This window comes from Lampetra fluviatilis, chromosome 8, assembly GCF_964198595.1.
Source record: "Lampetra fluviatilis chromosome 8, kcLamFluv1.1, whole genome shotgun sequence".
In the NCBI taxonomy this organism is placed as follows: domain Eukaryota; kingdom Metazoa; phylum Chordata; class Hyperoartia; order Petromyzontiformes; family Petromyzontidae; genus Lampetra; species Lampetra fluviatilis.
Genome location: NC_136282.1, coordinates 8,323,587 through 8,338,834, shown reverse-complemented (window position 1 = coordinate 8,338,834; position 15,248 = coordinate 8,323,587). Strand labels below are relative to the sequence as shown.

The following is a 15,248-nucleotide window of genomic DNA, read 5'->3' as shown; positions in this document are numbered from 1 at the left end:
ATACCTTCAGAGTGGCTATCTATACAGCTATACTCTTAGTTTTTTCGGTAAAGTCACGTAGGTAAAAAATGAAATTAAAATTAATAAAAAATAAAATAATAAAAATCACGACGTTTCGGAGGCAACACAAGTCTCCGTCATCAGGTGGGACCATCACAGCCAGATTTGCTGTATCAAGTGAGGCAGGGATTCCAAGATGCAAGTTCTTAAATACAAGTTAAGGGGGAGGAGAGGGGGGAGCTTATCAGAATGTGGTAGCCAATGAATGGAACGTATTGGGAGGGGGGGGGGCTAAAAGAGAGCACGAGGTGTACATAGACGTGGACGTGTTTGTGCGCAAGCCCCTGTTGGTGCACATGATGGAAGAGAACGAAAATGCCCATGTTGTTTTTACCAGTGTTGGCTGACAATCGAATACGACAAAGGAGAGTACTGTTAAACGCTGGGGATGTTAACACTCGGTAAAGTAAAATAGTGCCTGTCAAATAAGATGGTCCAAAAATGTGTTGTTAAATCTTTTTTGCATGGTTAATAACACCTTTAGTGGAGTCCTGTTAGCAGTGGTGTGAGCAAGTAATTGCACGGCTGCATCTTTTATGTCAATATGTTAACATGGTTTTTTGTTTAGTGTCTTTAAGTCTGAAATACATTTTATATATAAAGTAATCAGCTGTGAGCTCATTTAGGTCCCTCCCTTGTGATTGTTTTGAAACCAGCATACGCTGGCACATATCAAATTAAACTTGCCATTCAAATCCATAACATGCCCTTTCTGCTGTAGCATTAAAATGGTAGACGTTTATAATTATTTTTAGAATGTCACATCTTTTGATGCGACGTAATTATCAGCTTCTAGTGCTTATATCAGATACTCTTTCATTGGGGATATTTTTATAAGTTCCAGTATGTGGTGGACATTGGTGTACGTGTAAAGCCCTTTGTCGATACACACTGGGTTAAGGAATCCCTGCGCTGTGGACATCACGGGGGTTATTTGGCCATACATCATCATGCTGGTCAATGCGTGCTTTTGAAGTTGGCGTGCATCGATGTGGGGGCATTTTAGTCATTTCTGGTTTAAATTGAAATCCCTTCCCTTTATAACTCACTAATCCTCCACCATTCCCAAGTCAGGGGTCATATACACTGACCCAGTAGCATATCTTGAAAACTAGAGCCAATCAACAATTTTAAGGATCATTTTCATTATCAGTGAACCAGAATTAGTAAAGTTGGACTATATTTATTTCGGAAGTATGTTGGCTGTTAAAGGAAGTGGCCATGGGCAGGACACGTTGGTGATGATTGAGGACAGTGGATGGATGAGACTGGTGATCGAATAGCAGCCAATGGAGAGAACGTGCCCGTGAGGATATCCACTGCAGATATATTTTGTTTAATCTCAGGGCTACGATAATTATTATTGCTAACAAATTAACCAGGCTGGTGACACAGCCCTTCACACCCTCCGGGGTCAATAAAATGAGTACCATATTTTGGGAAAGTCAGTCATGGTTGCCCTCTGTCTGAAACTTGGAATTTTCCACCACGAGCTCCAGGGCTGTTAACAGGCGATTGGCACCGCCCTGAGTTCAAACGAGTAGGAAACTACTTCGACCTATTTACGAGGCGTGTCGATATAAAGAGATAAATTGTGATGCAGAGTTTCGTATATGTGTACTGTATATGGGTACATTTATTTATTTGTAATACTTTGCTTTATGTTCATTTAAAGCCCTGCAATTATTTTCTTTATTTTGCCTCAGGGATATGGAGCTGTTAGATCCTCATAAATCTGGAATATGTATTCAATTTCATCCAATATTTATTGCTATGATTGGTGGGAATAAACACTGGCTTCACTTTTTCCAACTGCCACCACAAGTTGCAAAAGATCATATTCCCTGGCTCTTCACATAAACCGGTTTGGTTCTTCTTGCTGACCCAGTTGTGGGAACCTCCCAGGATTGTGTCTGAACCTACACCTCAATATACGATCGCAACATATAATCTATTGGGCACAGCAAACAATCGGTGCCGGGTATGGGAAGCAAAACTTTAGTAGCCACGATTTATTCGCACGTCTCGATGAGATCGATTTATTTGTTTACCCATTAATTTCAAATCGTCAGTCACCTGGCCAGAGGGTAGCGGTTCCGAGATGCCACCAGGTGACCCGAACCCTCAGCCTGCTGCCACACTGAGCACACTCCAGGACCGTGGTGTTTGACGCCAGCCCAAAGGTCGGCTCTAGTCCTGCGGGTAGCGCCGCTGCAGGGCTCTGGTGCAATCGACTGAGGTGTCCGCCCTGTCAACGTGGGTCCGAAGAGGCGAAGTTGCCTGACCATTTTTGATTTAAAGCTTTCGTGACTGCAGGGATTCATCTTCTTGGTTCTTTCGGTAAAGTCACGTAGAAGGGAAATAATAAAATAATAAAAATAAAACATAATAAAATAATTGAAGACCAGGTCTGTCGCTGTCTCCCCGACAGACCTGTTCTTCACCTGAGGACGGCGGCTTGCGTTGTGGCCGAAACGTCGTGAGAATTATTTTATTATATTCTTAGGTTTTTTCGGTAAAGTCACGTAGGTAAAACATCAAAATTAATGAAAATAAAATGAAACAAAAATCACGACGTTTCGGAGGCAACACAAGTCTCCGTCATCAGGTGGGACCGTCACAGCCGAATTAGCTGCATCAAGTGAGGCAATGATTCAAGATGTGATCCCTTATAAGCAAGTTGAAGGGGGAGGAGAGGGGGGGGGAGCTCATCAGAATGTGGTAGCCAATGAATGGAACGTATCGGGAGGGAGGGGGGCGGGGCTCAAAGACAGCACGGAGTGCTAAGTACAACACATCGGGAGGGGGAGGGGGGGCGGGGCCAAAAGGATGGACGACGGCTTGGACGTGGTTGCTGCTGCACACGCCAACACATTGGACAGAGAGGGGGAGGGGAGGCCTGATACACATGATAGAAAAAATAATGAAAATGCCCATGTTTATACCAATGCTGGCTGAACAATGAAGAGAGTACTGTTAAACACTGGGGATGTTAACACTCGGTAAAGTAAAGTAAAATAGTGCCTGTCAGATAACATGGTCCAAAAAAGTGTAATTAAGTCTTTTTTGTGTGGTTGATAACATCTTTCCAATGATTACTAAGTTTGTACCCATCATCACGGTTGAAATTATGTCTGTGTTTGTATATTTGTATGGCTTCGTGTACAAACCTTTGATGGTAGCCGGGAGGTTTGCAGAGAACCTTGGTCTCGGAAAAGACAATTTCATGAGAGCCCACCGAGTTGTAGCAATGATCGGCAATGGCAGAATAATCAGTTCTGCCGTGTTTCATATCTGACTTGTGCTCGCGGACACGATCAGAAACATGACGTTTCGTTTCTCCAATGTAGCAAATCACCACAAATGCAACTCAATTTGTAGACTCCAGGATACTGTAAGTCAGGAACGACATCCTTCACAGATGTTTTATTTTTATTATTTTAACATTTCCCTTCTACGTGACTTTAGCGAAAGAACCAAGAAGTCGCCTGACCATGTCAATTTAAGTCACTGCCGGAGATGCTGCTCATCGACAGGCTTCGCCGTTGATGATGTTCTCACTGTAGTGGATGGTTATCACGTAATTCACTTGTATTGGCCATAATGAAATTGAAACCACTAAAGCGGTCATATTACTTCAGGTGGTGCCGACAAGTCGGATATCTTGTCTGGGCTCATGGACTAATTCTCATCAAGCCTGATGGTTTCGATTTTAAGCTTTCGTGACTGCAGGGATTCATCTTCTTGGTTCTTTCGGTAAAGTCACAATTCCTCTTGATATGCAAATTCCTTTGTCAAGGCGCCCCTTCTCCCCTCCAACCCAGCTTAAATATGCGCTGCCAAGCCTGGTGGTGCCCATTCAGACGCTCTCTTTCCGACAGACCTGTTCTTCACCTGAGGACGGCTGCTTGTGTTGTGGCCGAAACGTCATGAGAATTATTTTATAATGTTTTATTTTTATTATTTTATTATTTCTCTTCTACGTGACTTTACCGAAAGAACCAAGAAGAGGCCTGATGGTGTAAAGTAGTTTCCAACTCGTATTATCCCTGCTGTCTCTCTAGCCTCTCTGTGTGCTATGAAGAGAAGGGCCTTATGCCCAAAACATCACCTATTTGATATATTTTTTTTATTTTTAGGCAGGGTTGTTGGCGATTGTGAACTTGTTTTGTTAATTTAGGGAAGGCACTGCGTGGATTAAATTATGTCAATGATTTATTAGCTGCAGGGATGGAGCCACATATTTTACGTTATTAGTTTTATCTACCATAATGTTTTTTTAAGCGAATGCATTGACAGTTTAAGTAGACTTAGGATTTATAGTGCCTGTCATCAAATTACTCGGAATGTACCCAATGTTGTCATATTTTTTAAGCTAAGCAGCTTTGAGCCTGGATCATGCTTGGATGGGCAACGACATTCCTAAAACAGGTGTCAGGCTCCTGTTGGGCTAAGCTGTCAGGACAAAGCAGTGCAGCAACATCTGTTGTTGCTACAATTGGGGAATTTGGCATCTATTCTGGTTCTCGATTTGAAGCTTTCGTGACTCCAAGGATTCATACTCTTAGTTTTTTCGGTAAAGTCACGTTGGTAAAAAATGAAATGAAAATTAATAAAGGAAAGTATTATTTTATTATTATTATTATTTTATTATTATTTTATTTTTATTTATTTTTATTTCATTTTTTACCTACGTGACTTTACTGAAAAAACTAAGATTATATATCTATTCTGGTGGCAGGAATTAATGTATTCAGAGATCTGGTACTTGTGTACACAACACTTGTATTGGGTTAAACGGTAATACCAGTGCACTGCACAGTTTTGACAGACCTAGACTGAGAAATATGTCTATGTTTGGTCTGTGCCTCCTCATCTTCACAAAGCAATACTGACTAGTTTTGGTCAAATCGCCCCATGGCCTGCGATACAAAAAGCGGTATGCGTGCATCACAGGCAGAAGAAGAGGTGTTAACAGTATGTATGGTAGATTTTATGTAACTTTATCGATATGAGGACAGGGAGTCAGAGGAGAAGAGGTTTTTTATTTCCTGGCACTAACAGTGTTAGGGAGTTGGCATAACGGGTGGCCAGGGGGTGGAGATTTCAGACTGTGGGCAGCAGCAGAAAAGGAGTGACCTCCCATTTAGTGGACATTTGTGGATTTCCTAGAACGCTTTGGTGTTCATGTGAATAGCACGTGAAGGAGAGTGGAGTGAGAAAATACAGAGGTTACTGTACTTTAAGTCCTCGCTTTACGCGTTTTGACACAACGCATTTTTTTGCTATAACACGGTTCTTCTATTTTGCAACACTTCTTCGGTTTTTACCTCCACGTTTATAAACATACATTCAGATTACTTGGTTACTATACATTTCCATATGATGAGCCACTTTGTTGAGCTATTATTTGTTCCAAGATCGCCTCTCAAAAATAAATATATAGCTCAGTAGGCCTTACCTGGTAAAATAAAAAAATAAAGTTGAGTTTCTTGGACAATTCGGGACACGCCTGTTTTAATGCGGCTTCTGAGCAGTTCACGACAAATTATTTTCTCGACTTGTGTAGCTGAGCGGTGTTGGAATTCCGGATATACATGTGGAATGATTCAGTATTTGACGTACCCTCAGCTCAGTTTTTTGTCTCACCATGGGATGACTGCAGGCTGATTGTATAGTGCAAATATGATTCAAGTTTGTGTTGCTTTGTTTATTTATGCCCTGTAATGTATATACAGATATTTTCCAATGAACGTGGCACTTTTTAGGAAAGAATCTACCGCATGAAACGAGGATTTACAGTCGTGAGAATGTCAATATGTCGCATCTGAAAAAGCCGTAATCCACCTGTGGCATTAGTGAGACATTAATGGAATCCACACCTCTGTTTAATCAAGTTGGCAAGCCAGCTTCCTTACTGTAAACGTGTGGATACTGGGTAGCAATCCTGCAGTCAAACTATGGCCTCACGGTGGGCACAGGGGAAGCTTGATATAAGCGCAATCCTTGCAAGCAAGGCCAGCTGCACTTGTATAATAATCATTATTACAGCTTATATATCAACTTTCATAAAATCTCAGTGATGATGGGTGGGGTGTTGTCTAAGCATGCGTTGCTTATATGAGAACTGAGCTTATGTAAGGTGTGCTTATGTTCAACTTTTACTGAATTAATAAAATGGTGAACGAATCTTCAACCCTGAGCAGTACGCTGGGCGCGACTCGTACACTGGCCACATTGCCGTTGTTGAAGTTAACGGTCGGCGCGTGGACTTCCTGTGCAGATTGCCGAGTCGATGGAGATCATGTTGCTGTCGGTCATCTCCCCCACAATCCAGTGCGAGTGGCGGCTGCAGCAATGGCAGGTGGCTTTAGTGACCACGGTGAGTGTGCGGCACCTCCACTGGACTTGCCACCCAAGTTGCTCACATGCACACGGTTGTTATAAGTGTACTGATAAAATGACAGTGCATTCCTTTGATGTCTCCGTCACCAGCCATGATTATATACCACTGCTGGACGAAGGCTTCCTCCAGTCGTTGCCATCTTTCACAATCCTGTGATGTATTAATCCATCCATAATCAACGATTTTTGGGTTTAGATCGCGTTATTTATAAATGTGTCGTAACCCTCCACCACCCGACACGGCCAATCAGTAAAAAAGTGTCACGTTGACAAAAGACAAATAGTTCACTGCTTTAGCCCACCGGTGTGTTGAAGCGTGAAACCACAACATTTACAATTTGAGTACGACGTTTCGCTGGTAATTGCATCCAGCATCATCGGGCAATTCGCCAGAATGGTGAGGCTCTGCTGTGTCTCCCGTTCTTATATAGAGCAGCAGCAGGGTGACGTCATCATTAACTCATTAACTCATCAGGTGCAAAGATTTGAGGGGGGGGGGTTATTGTAATTATATACTTGATTAGTCATAAGGCTATTGTTACGATGCGAGTTGTAGATTAGTAATCATTTGGAATGTGTTCTATTGTGATTATGCTACATTAATAATCAGTTAGTGCTTGTTTCCCTTATAAGGAATTGTAATGCATCTTATTTAATAATACGCTTCCAGGCCGCACTAAGCCTGTAGCTGTCTGAGCGATTAAAGTTATTTCTGTTTCTCTCAATCTCAATGGATTCTCTAATTAGTCTTTGCCAGTAGTAACTAGTTTTACACAGCACTTCAACGTTGTCAAAATCAATTGAGTGTCCCTGTTGGCAAGCATGTTCTGCCACTGCCGACAGTTGTGTTTGCGATAGTTTAATATTTCTCTGGTGTTCTTTTAGTCTTACACTAACGTTACGCCCTGTCTGTCCAATATAGCATCTGCCACATACACAATTAATCCGATATACACCTTCTGCTGTATGGGCTACCAAAGATCCATAAAATCGGCATCCCTTTACGACCCATAGTCAGTACAATTGGCTCTGCCACATATAAATTAGCAAAATATGTAACTAAACAAATACAGCCCTACATCGGTAGGACATCATCATTCATAAGAAATTCAGAACATCTTGTGAATATGATCAAAGATATTAAACTTAACCCTAATGATATTTTGGTGAGTTTTGATGTGATTTCGCTATTCACTAAGGTTCCAGTGAGCGAGTCGCTTAAATTACTTGATACACTGGTAAAGAATACAGATTTACCAAAAGATATTCCGAAACTCGCTGACCATTGTTTAAATAACACTTACTTCTTATGGAGAGGTGAATTCTTTAAACAAAGGGAGGGAGCAGCAATGGGCTCTCCTTTATCTCCTGCTATAGCAAATTTGTACATGGAAAACTTTGAAACCAGAGCACTTGCCTCGAGCACATTAAAACCATCCTTTTGGTTTAGATATGTGGATGACACTTTGGTTGTCTGGCCACATGGTAAAGATACACTTAACGATTTTCTAAATCATCTCAATGCACAAAACCCGGCCATTCAGTTCACCATGGAAATGGAGGTGAATAACACACTCCCGTTCCTGGATATTTTACTTGGGCATGGCCTAAATGGTAAAATAACACACAGCGTTTACAGAAAGCAAACGCACACTGATGCCTATCTGAATGCGAAATCGCATCATCACCCAGCTCAGAAATCCTCTCTAATCAAGACGCTCATACATCGGGCTAAAACAGTGTCAGATGATGAAAGTCTAGTGAGAGAGATTAAACATGTTAAAGAAGCACTAAGACAGAATGGCTACAATAATGCTCAAATTAACAGAGCACTAAATGCCAAATCACGATCGCAAAGCAACACTGCTGAAAGCGATCAGATTATTAAAACAATAAAAATACCATTTATCTCAGGAGTAACTGACAAATTAGCCCGTGTTTTGCAAAAGCAAAACATTACAGTAAGATTTGGTACAGTACACAAAATTCAACAACTAGTAACGTGCACTAAAGACGAATTACCTAAATTATCAACAGAAGGTGTATATCGGATTAATTGTGTATGTGGCAGATGCTATATTGGACAGACAGGGCGTAACGTTAGTGTAAGACTAAAAGAACACCAGAGAAATATTAAACTATCGCAAACACAACTGTCGGCAGTGGCAGAACATGCTTGCCAACAGGGACACTCAATTGATTTTGACAACGTTGAAGTGTTGTGTAAAACTAGTTACTACTGGCAAAGACTAATTAGAGAATCCATTGAGATTGAGAGAAACAGAAATAACTTTAATCGCTCAGACAGCTACAGGCTTAGTGCGGCCTGGAAGCGTATTATTAAATAAGATGCATTACAATTCCTTATAAGGGAAACAAGCACTAACTGATTATTAATGTAGCATAATCACAATAGAACACATTCCAAATGATTACTAATCTACAACTCGCATCGTAACAATAGCCTTATTACTAATCAAGTATATAATTACAATAACCCCCCCCTCAAATCTTTGCACCTGATGAGTTAATGAGTTAATGATGACGTCACCCTGCTGCTGCTCTATATAAGAACGGGAGACAGCAGAGCCTCACCATTCTGGCGAATTGCCCGATGATGCTGGATGCAATTACCAGCGAAACGTCGTACTCAAATTGTAAATGTTGTGGTTTCACGCTTCAACACACCGGTGGGCTAAAGCAGTGAACTATTTGTCTTTTGTCAACGTGACACTTTTTTTACTGATTGGCCGTGTCGGGTGGTGGAGGGTTACGACACATTTATAAATAACGCGATCTAAACCCAAAAATCGTTGATTATGAACAATATTGGTCGCGAAAGCCTACGTGTATTAATCCATCCAGCACGTACACCGAGGTGGACTTCCTTTCGGAGGTGTTCCATGCCTTAGCTCCCACAGTAATTATCCTTGACCATCGGCCATCATATCTCCAACCCAAGCCCACTTGCTTTTCTTAATTATTGGAATTATGTCTTTAACATGTTCTTCTTCGTGTCTCTCATTGTATGTCCAAGTCTATTTCTCTCCATGCATTTTTGTACATGTACGTTTCAGATTTTTTCCCTTTGTTTGTAAATCACCGTCGTCATGAACCATATACATGTAGACAATTGACTTATGCTGTAAGAACCTGATGGGCTTTGAAGCTCTTTGCCACTGGTGTCCAGCCCAAAGCTGGTCAGCAATGGTGGAAAGTAAGGAAGGATGCTACATAGGTAGATAAGTTAAGCAATCCAACATGCACTTGAACAATTCATCCGAATAATATACAGAGAAATAAATATCAGCAACAGTGTAAAATCATCATAGGCGGTGGTACTCTTTTTACACAGGCTCTATATCCTTTAAATATAGTGTTATTTATCTAACCGATTCTATTATTTGTACCAGTTTAAAAGGGTAAAAACCTACTACTATATTTTGCCACTGGTAAAAGAGATCTCAGTGTAAATGCTTACCCCGAGCTCTCAATACTCTGATATTGCACTGTGTTTGAGTTGTACGCCTTCTGGTGTCATCTGGTCCAACACCAATGGGGACTAGGCTCTAAAGAAAGCCGTCTCGGGTGTGGACCAATCAACTTCAAGGACAGTGCATATTATTATCATTATCAGAGTTGCTTCTTTTTGTTTGCTTTTTTGACTACTTGTGTTGTGGTTATTGCAAACATGATGCCTTGAATAAAGGTGTCAGTTTTGTACCAGTTTAAAAGGGTAAAAACCTACTACTATATTTTGCCACTGGTAAAAGAGATCTCATAATCTTACAGTTTAATTTTCAATCCGTTGCTATGTAACAAATCCTCTATTCATTTGTTAAAATGCACTCTATAGGTTATTGAACTATTGTTTCCTTGCTTCATAGTCGACATTTAAATGTTAGTCGGTACAATAATGAATGGATAAGGGTATTTTTCACGATGTACAAAATAAACCCAAATTAAAATGTAGTCAGAGCAATGCTTTTCAGCACCATATGTTTCAGCAGGCCAACTCTACACTGACATTTGACCTATTCGAGCCATTAACCTGCCTTGTGTTCAACTGGTGTGAACCGTGCCAAAAATAACCCAGACATGAAAATGTGGCCTTGATGGTAGCCACGAGTCTCATCTGCAGTTGAGCACTCAGCATTGCTTTTATGATTCATATTACATCAGCCCAAAACTGATGTTTGCCTCAACCCAGTCACGTCTTCCACTCTACTTACAGAAGATGATTTATTTTGCCAGTATATAATTAACTGTATTTCATTGCATAATATTGACTATTGATGGCTTAAACGCTATCCTGATCATTTCCGACAAATTCAAATATTGAAAAGGCAACACCGTGAACGTTTGTGGCTATTGTCATTGGTGGCCGTTGCAGGTAAAGGTCAAAAGTGCAGCCCCACAATTGCTCACCCATGCCACTGCTGGCTGAAGGGCCCCCATTAGAGGGAGCCCTAGAGAGCCCCTCTAGAAGTAATTTGACCAACTCTTCCACAGCTGACCAGATGTCTTGAAGGAGGGTGGGAGTTAGCCATACTTTATTGTAGATCGTAGACGTGGATAATTTCCGGTTATTGTAACGTTGGCCAATGGTTGTGCTGTTAATTGCTCGTGACTGAAGGTGACAAGGGGCAAAATTTGATTCGAGTGCTTTTTCTGTAGATGGTGTTTTTCGGATTCATGCTGTCAAGTGGACCGTGCGGTTTTCTGGCTGATCGCTACGGCCGTTGGAAGGTTGGTTTGAACATTACTTCCCACATAAGTCACTGACTTGCTGCCTCTTGAATCAGCCACCGGGGAAATCGCGGCAGATTTTTCCAAAATGTAAACCGACTGTTAAAGAAACAAATGGTTATGGTGCAAGTCCCTCTTGTCTGTTTCAGTGTGTAACCAAAGCGGACTTGACAGCAGCCATTGTTCTGTTTGTTGGTAAGGTTTTAAGTGTTCATGCAAAGCTCGATAAGCCACAATCACTGTGCACATACAGGGGTGACCCAAAAGTTAGTTTACCGAGAAAATAATAATCTGTTTATTTCTCAGTAAACTAACTTTTGGGCCACCTAGTAGTTTATAAGAGTGCCATCACTCGTGTTTAACATTGGTGGTTGTTTATTAATTATTACATTGGCACCATGTTTTAATCTTTACCAATATGATCAAAGTCATACAGCGATTTGGCAGCCAAGCAATTGAGTGTATTGAAGTAATAAGCATTGGTAACTGTTATTACATGTGTAGTGACATGGAATGGATCACCACGTAGCATAGCGTGGGTTGCTGGCAGAGAAGGGGATCTGCAGTTGCAGCAGCCCTGTCTGATAGCAGGTCACGTGATAAGCCAGAGAGAGGGATGTAGGGGACAGGTTACAGAGGGGGCACGTGAGGGAATCCCGGGAACCCGCTAGTAGGTTCTAGAAGGGGGGCGTGGCCGGTGCGGAGCGAGGCCACGCTGGGAGGATAAAAGGGGACCCCGAGCGAAGACTCTGGGCTGTTGCCTGGAGTGGGATCCCGCCGTGCTGCTGGAGTCTTCGCCGCCATCAACGTCGTCACCATCTCGGCGTCGTCAGTCAGACAGTCTGCCAGCTGTCCTGACTGGGAGCTGTGGTTACCTCTTGTGAACTGTGAAGGCTGCTAATAAATAGAGTGCATCCTACTCCTAGTGTCTCTGAGTCAGTCACTACACATGTTTACATCTGCACCAAATTTTTATTATGGCCAGTATGACCCAAGTCAAAGAGTGATGTGGCAGCAAAACAATTGGTTGTATTGAGCCAAAAAAAAGCAATAAAGTGACATTTGCACTGACCTGATAAAGTTGCGTGAGAAAGTCTTCACATTTGACGCATGGGAATGGCTGAATTTGACACTGGCAACAACTCGTGTGTGCAATGTGGAGAGTCACATGTGGCGTGTGCACCTTTATTCTCCCTCAGTTATGTCCCCAAGGAAAAGTTGAATTTCGAAGTTATTTTTAACGCAACTTGATTTAAATTAATGGGTTGCGTGGGTTCCTGATTTTTATGTTGACCAGATAATGTGCGGTTGTTGAACTACTTGCAGGAGAAAAAAAAGTCATTTTGAAATTTGATTAAAAAATCAGGTATTGGGCATTTTTTTAGTACAGCGATTTTAAATCATGTCTGTGCATGCCATTATATATTTATTTCATCATAACCAGTCAAATATATTTTCAGAACATAGTTTCCTAGCTCTCTCGCCTACTTCAGCATTTTCTTGATGTGGTTATTCCACCTGATGAAGATTGCTTGTGTTGCGATCAAAACGTCGTGATTTGTTTTATTTTATTTCTACCTACACTGTACGTGACTTTACCGAAAGAACCAAAGAGTATGGATTCCTGCAGTCACGAAAGCTTCAAATCAAGATTAGTTTCCTGCTTGTTAACATTTTAAAATAGTTATTTTATCTTTTCTTATTTCTATGTATGTGTCTTTCAATAGTCTCTGTCACATGGTACGCTAGTCAAATGTCATGTTTGACTATGACGTTTGCTAGTCTTGTACTGCATCTGATTAGTTATATTTTGAGTTTGCCATTTACTTTCTATCCTTGAGATGTTTTAACAATGATCTCACCTGCTATTTACTAAACCTGAAGGATTGTTTTGATTAACATTAAACCATCCCATACCTGGGGGGGAGCATTTTGCGCAATTACATTGCATGAGACTCTGTAGTATATGAGGTACATGGCTCATCCAGCGTGTATCTAAGCTTATCATGTAGCTTTTGTGTCACCGGTCCCAATTTTAAAATATTTTTTTCAAAGTTCTCAGAAACCATTTGACGTGTAAGACTCTTGTCTGGATAAAATCACATACAACAAAAAAAGCATTACACGTACACCTAAAAAAGCAACGTGACATTAAACAATATGAATGAAAATGTATTGTCTGTCACATTATTGCAGATAACTTCTGTAGCCTGATCTTTTGAACATGACAAACAAATATATTATAAAATCATATTTTATACTGTGTAATGTTTAACAACTGTATAAGGCTAAATATATGCCTACTTCTTAACATCAATTTTGCCCCGTAAATCGACACCTCAAATATAATTTGAAGTCTTGTGACAAATTTACGTTTATTTGGGCTTAAAATAATTTCACTCAATTTAATGGAACAGTTTCCCATCCTGTGGAAGTGCATTGTTGGTTTTTGTATGAAGCACAAAGGCCGTGAGCTTTTTGCACCTTTTTGTGTGTTGTTTGAAAAGTGGTTGTCTGGCCTGCACAATTTTTCTGTTACGATTGGATTGTTTAATGTTTTACAAATTTTATTTCATGCCAGCTGTTCGTAAGGCAAAGCATGCTCGGGTGGTGGAGGGTTACAACACATTTATAAATAACGCGATCTTAACCCAAAAACGTTGATTATGAATGCTCAAAGAACACTCCCAAACTTTGGAGGTGGCCGTATGGCTCAGGAGTCATAGTGCTGAGCCTTTAATTGGGATTTTGGGTTTGAATCCGTGTTTCAGCCAAAGGTAATTAACATCGGGTTCTTAAGTATCGCAAATGTAGTGACGTTCCCATAATATTAAGGTATTTTTTAATGTCATTTAGCTACATATTTTAAATTTCTATTTGAAGCTTTCGTGACTGCAGGGATCCATCTTCTTGGTTCTTTCGGTAAAGTCACGTAGAAGGGAAATAATAAAATAATAAAAATAAAGACAGCGTCTTTCCGACAGACCTGTTCTTCACCTGAGGACAGCTGCTTGCGTTGTGGCCGAAACGTCGTGAGAATTTTATTATGTTTTATTTTTATTATTTTATTATTTCCCTTTTACGTGACTTTACCGAAATGACCAAGAAGATGAAACTCTTAAGTTTTAATTTATATTTGTTCGAGTCTTGCTATTTTTTAAACTTTTTTTGTAGCAGGGCATTTGTTAAAGTGTACCCCGAGTGTGTGACATTTGAAGGGATCTCATGAGTAGCTCTGCGATGGCTCCTTCCTTAGCTTTCTCTATCACATTGGGGTGATGCACAATACTACGAAACTTGGAAATAGACACTGAAGCTCATGACATGATTAATTTAGAGAAAAAAACTCACAAACAATCAAAATTACAACTGAACCTGTATTATCAAAAAAGAGTAATCCCAACACAGAAGATCCCTGGGTTTGATCTTCCATGAATCTTATTGTCCACCCTCAACTGCATCCGCACAAACCATCGCAGATGCGGATATCTGATGCACAAATACAAAATTAATGACTCTCCAGTGGGCAACTGGTCATCCAGAATAAACCATACAACATTTATTGACGCAATGCCCTATCCACATATACAAAGGAGACATCACAGCTGTACCCTCCGCTGCTCCTGACGCGGTTATCTGGCTTGACCACCTGCATTTGAAATTGTAGTTGCTGCTCTGCGTCTACTATATCAGCCATATGAAAGAAGAAAAATGGTCATTCAAATGCACGAAGAAAGTTTCCGCTAAGTGTTTTCTTCTCAACCTTTTGTACTTGTCACAAAACTGCATGGCCTGTCATTGGCTAAATAAACCGACACTCGCATCCACACCTCTCAATTGCCCGACACACCGCTCTGGTCTTACACTGGATGCAACAGCGTAACATGCTACATCACGCGACATCGGTCTGCAGCTCTGATCCATATGTCCCATCGTGCCCTAATGCTTTACAAAATACTGTATAATGCGGATTGACATATGCCCTTAGGCTGGACACTTATCCTGATGCCCTGGCTTGTCTCATATTTTCACGG

At 40.9% G+C, this 15,248-nt stretch overlaps 1 protein-coding gene across 4 annotated transcripts in view; it reads left to right on the top strand.

The window, feature by feature from the left end:
• Positions 1-15,248, top strand: part of SVOPL (SVOP like) — a 68,442-nt gene that overhangs the window by 12,834 nt on the left and 40,360 nt on the right. For all 4 annotated transcript variants that reach the window (XM_078859021.1, XM_078859019.1, XM_078859018.1 and 1 more), the window contains exons 4-5: positions 6,344-6,442; positions 11,143-11,214. In XM_078859021.1, coding sequence (XP_078715147.1) covers positions 6,344-6,442; positions 11,143-11,214 — 171 coding nt within the window. The remainder of the gene's footprint in view (positions 1-6,343; positions 6,443-11,142; positions 11,215-15,248) is intronic.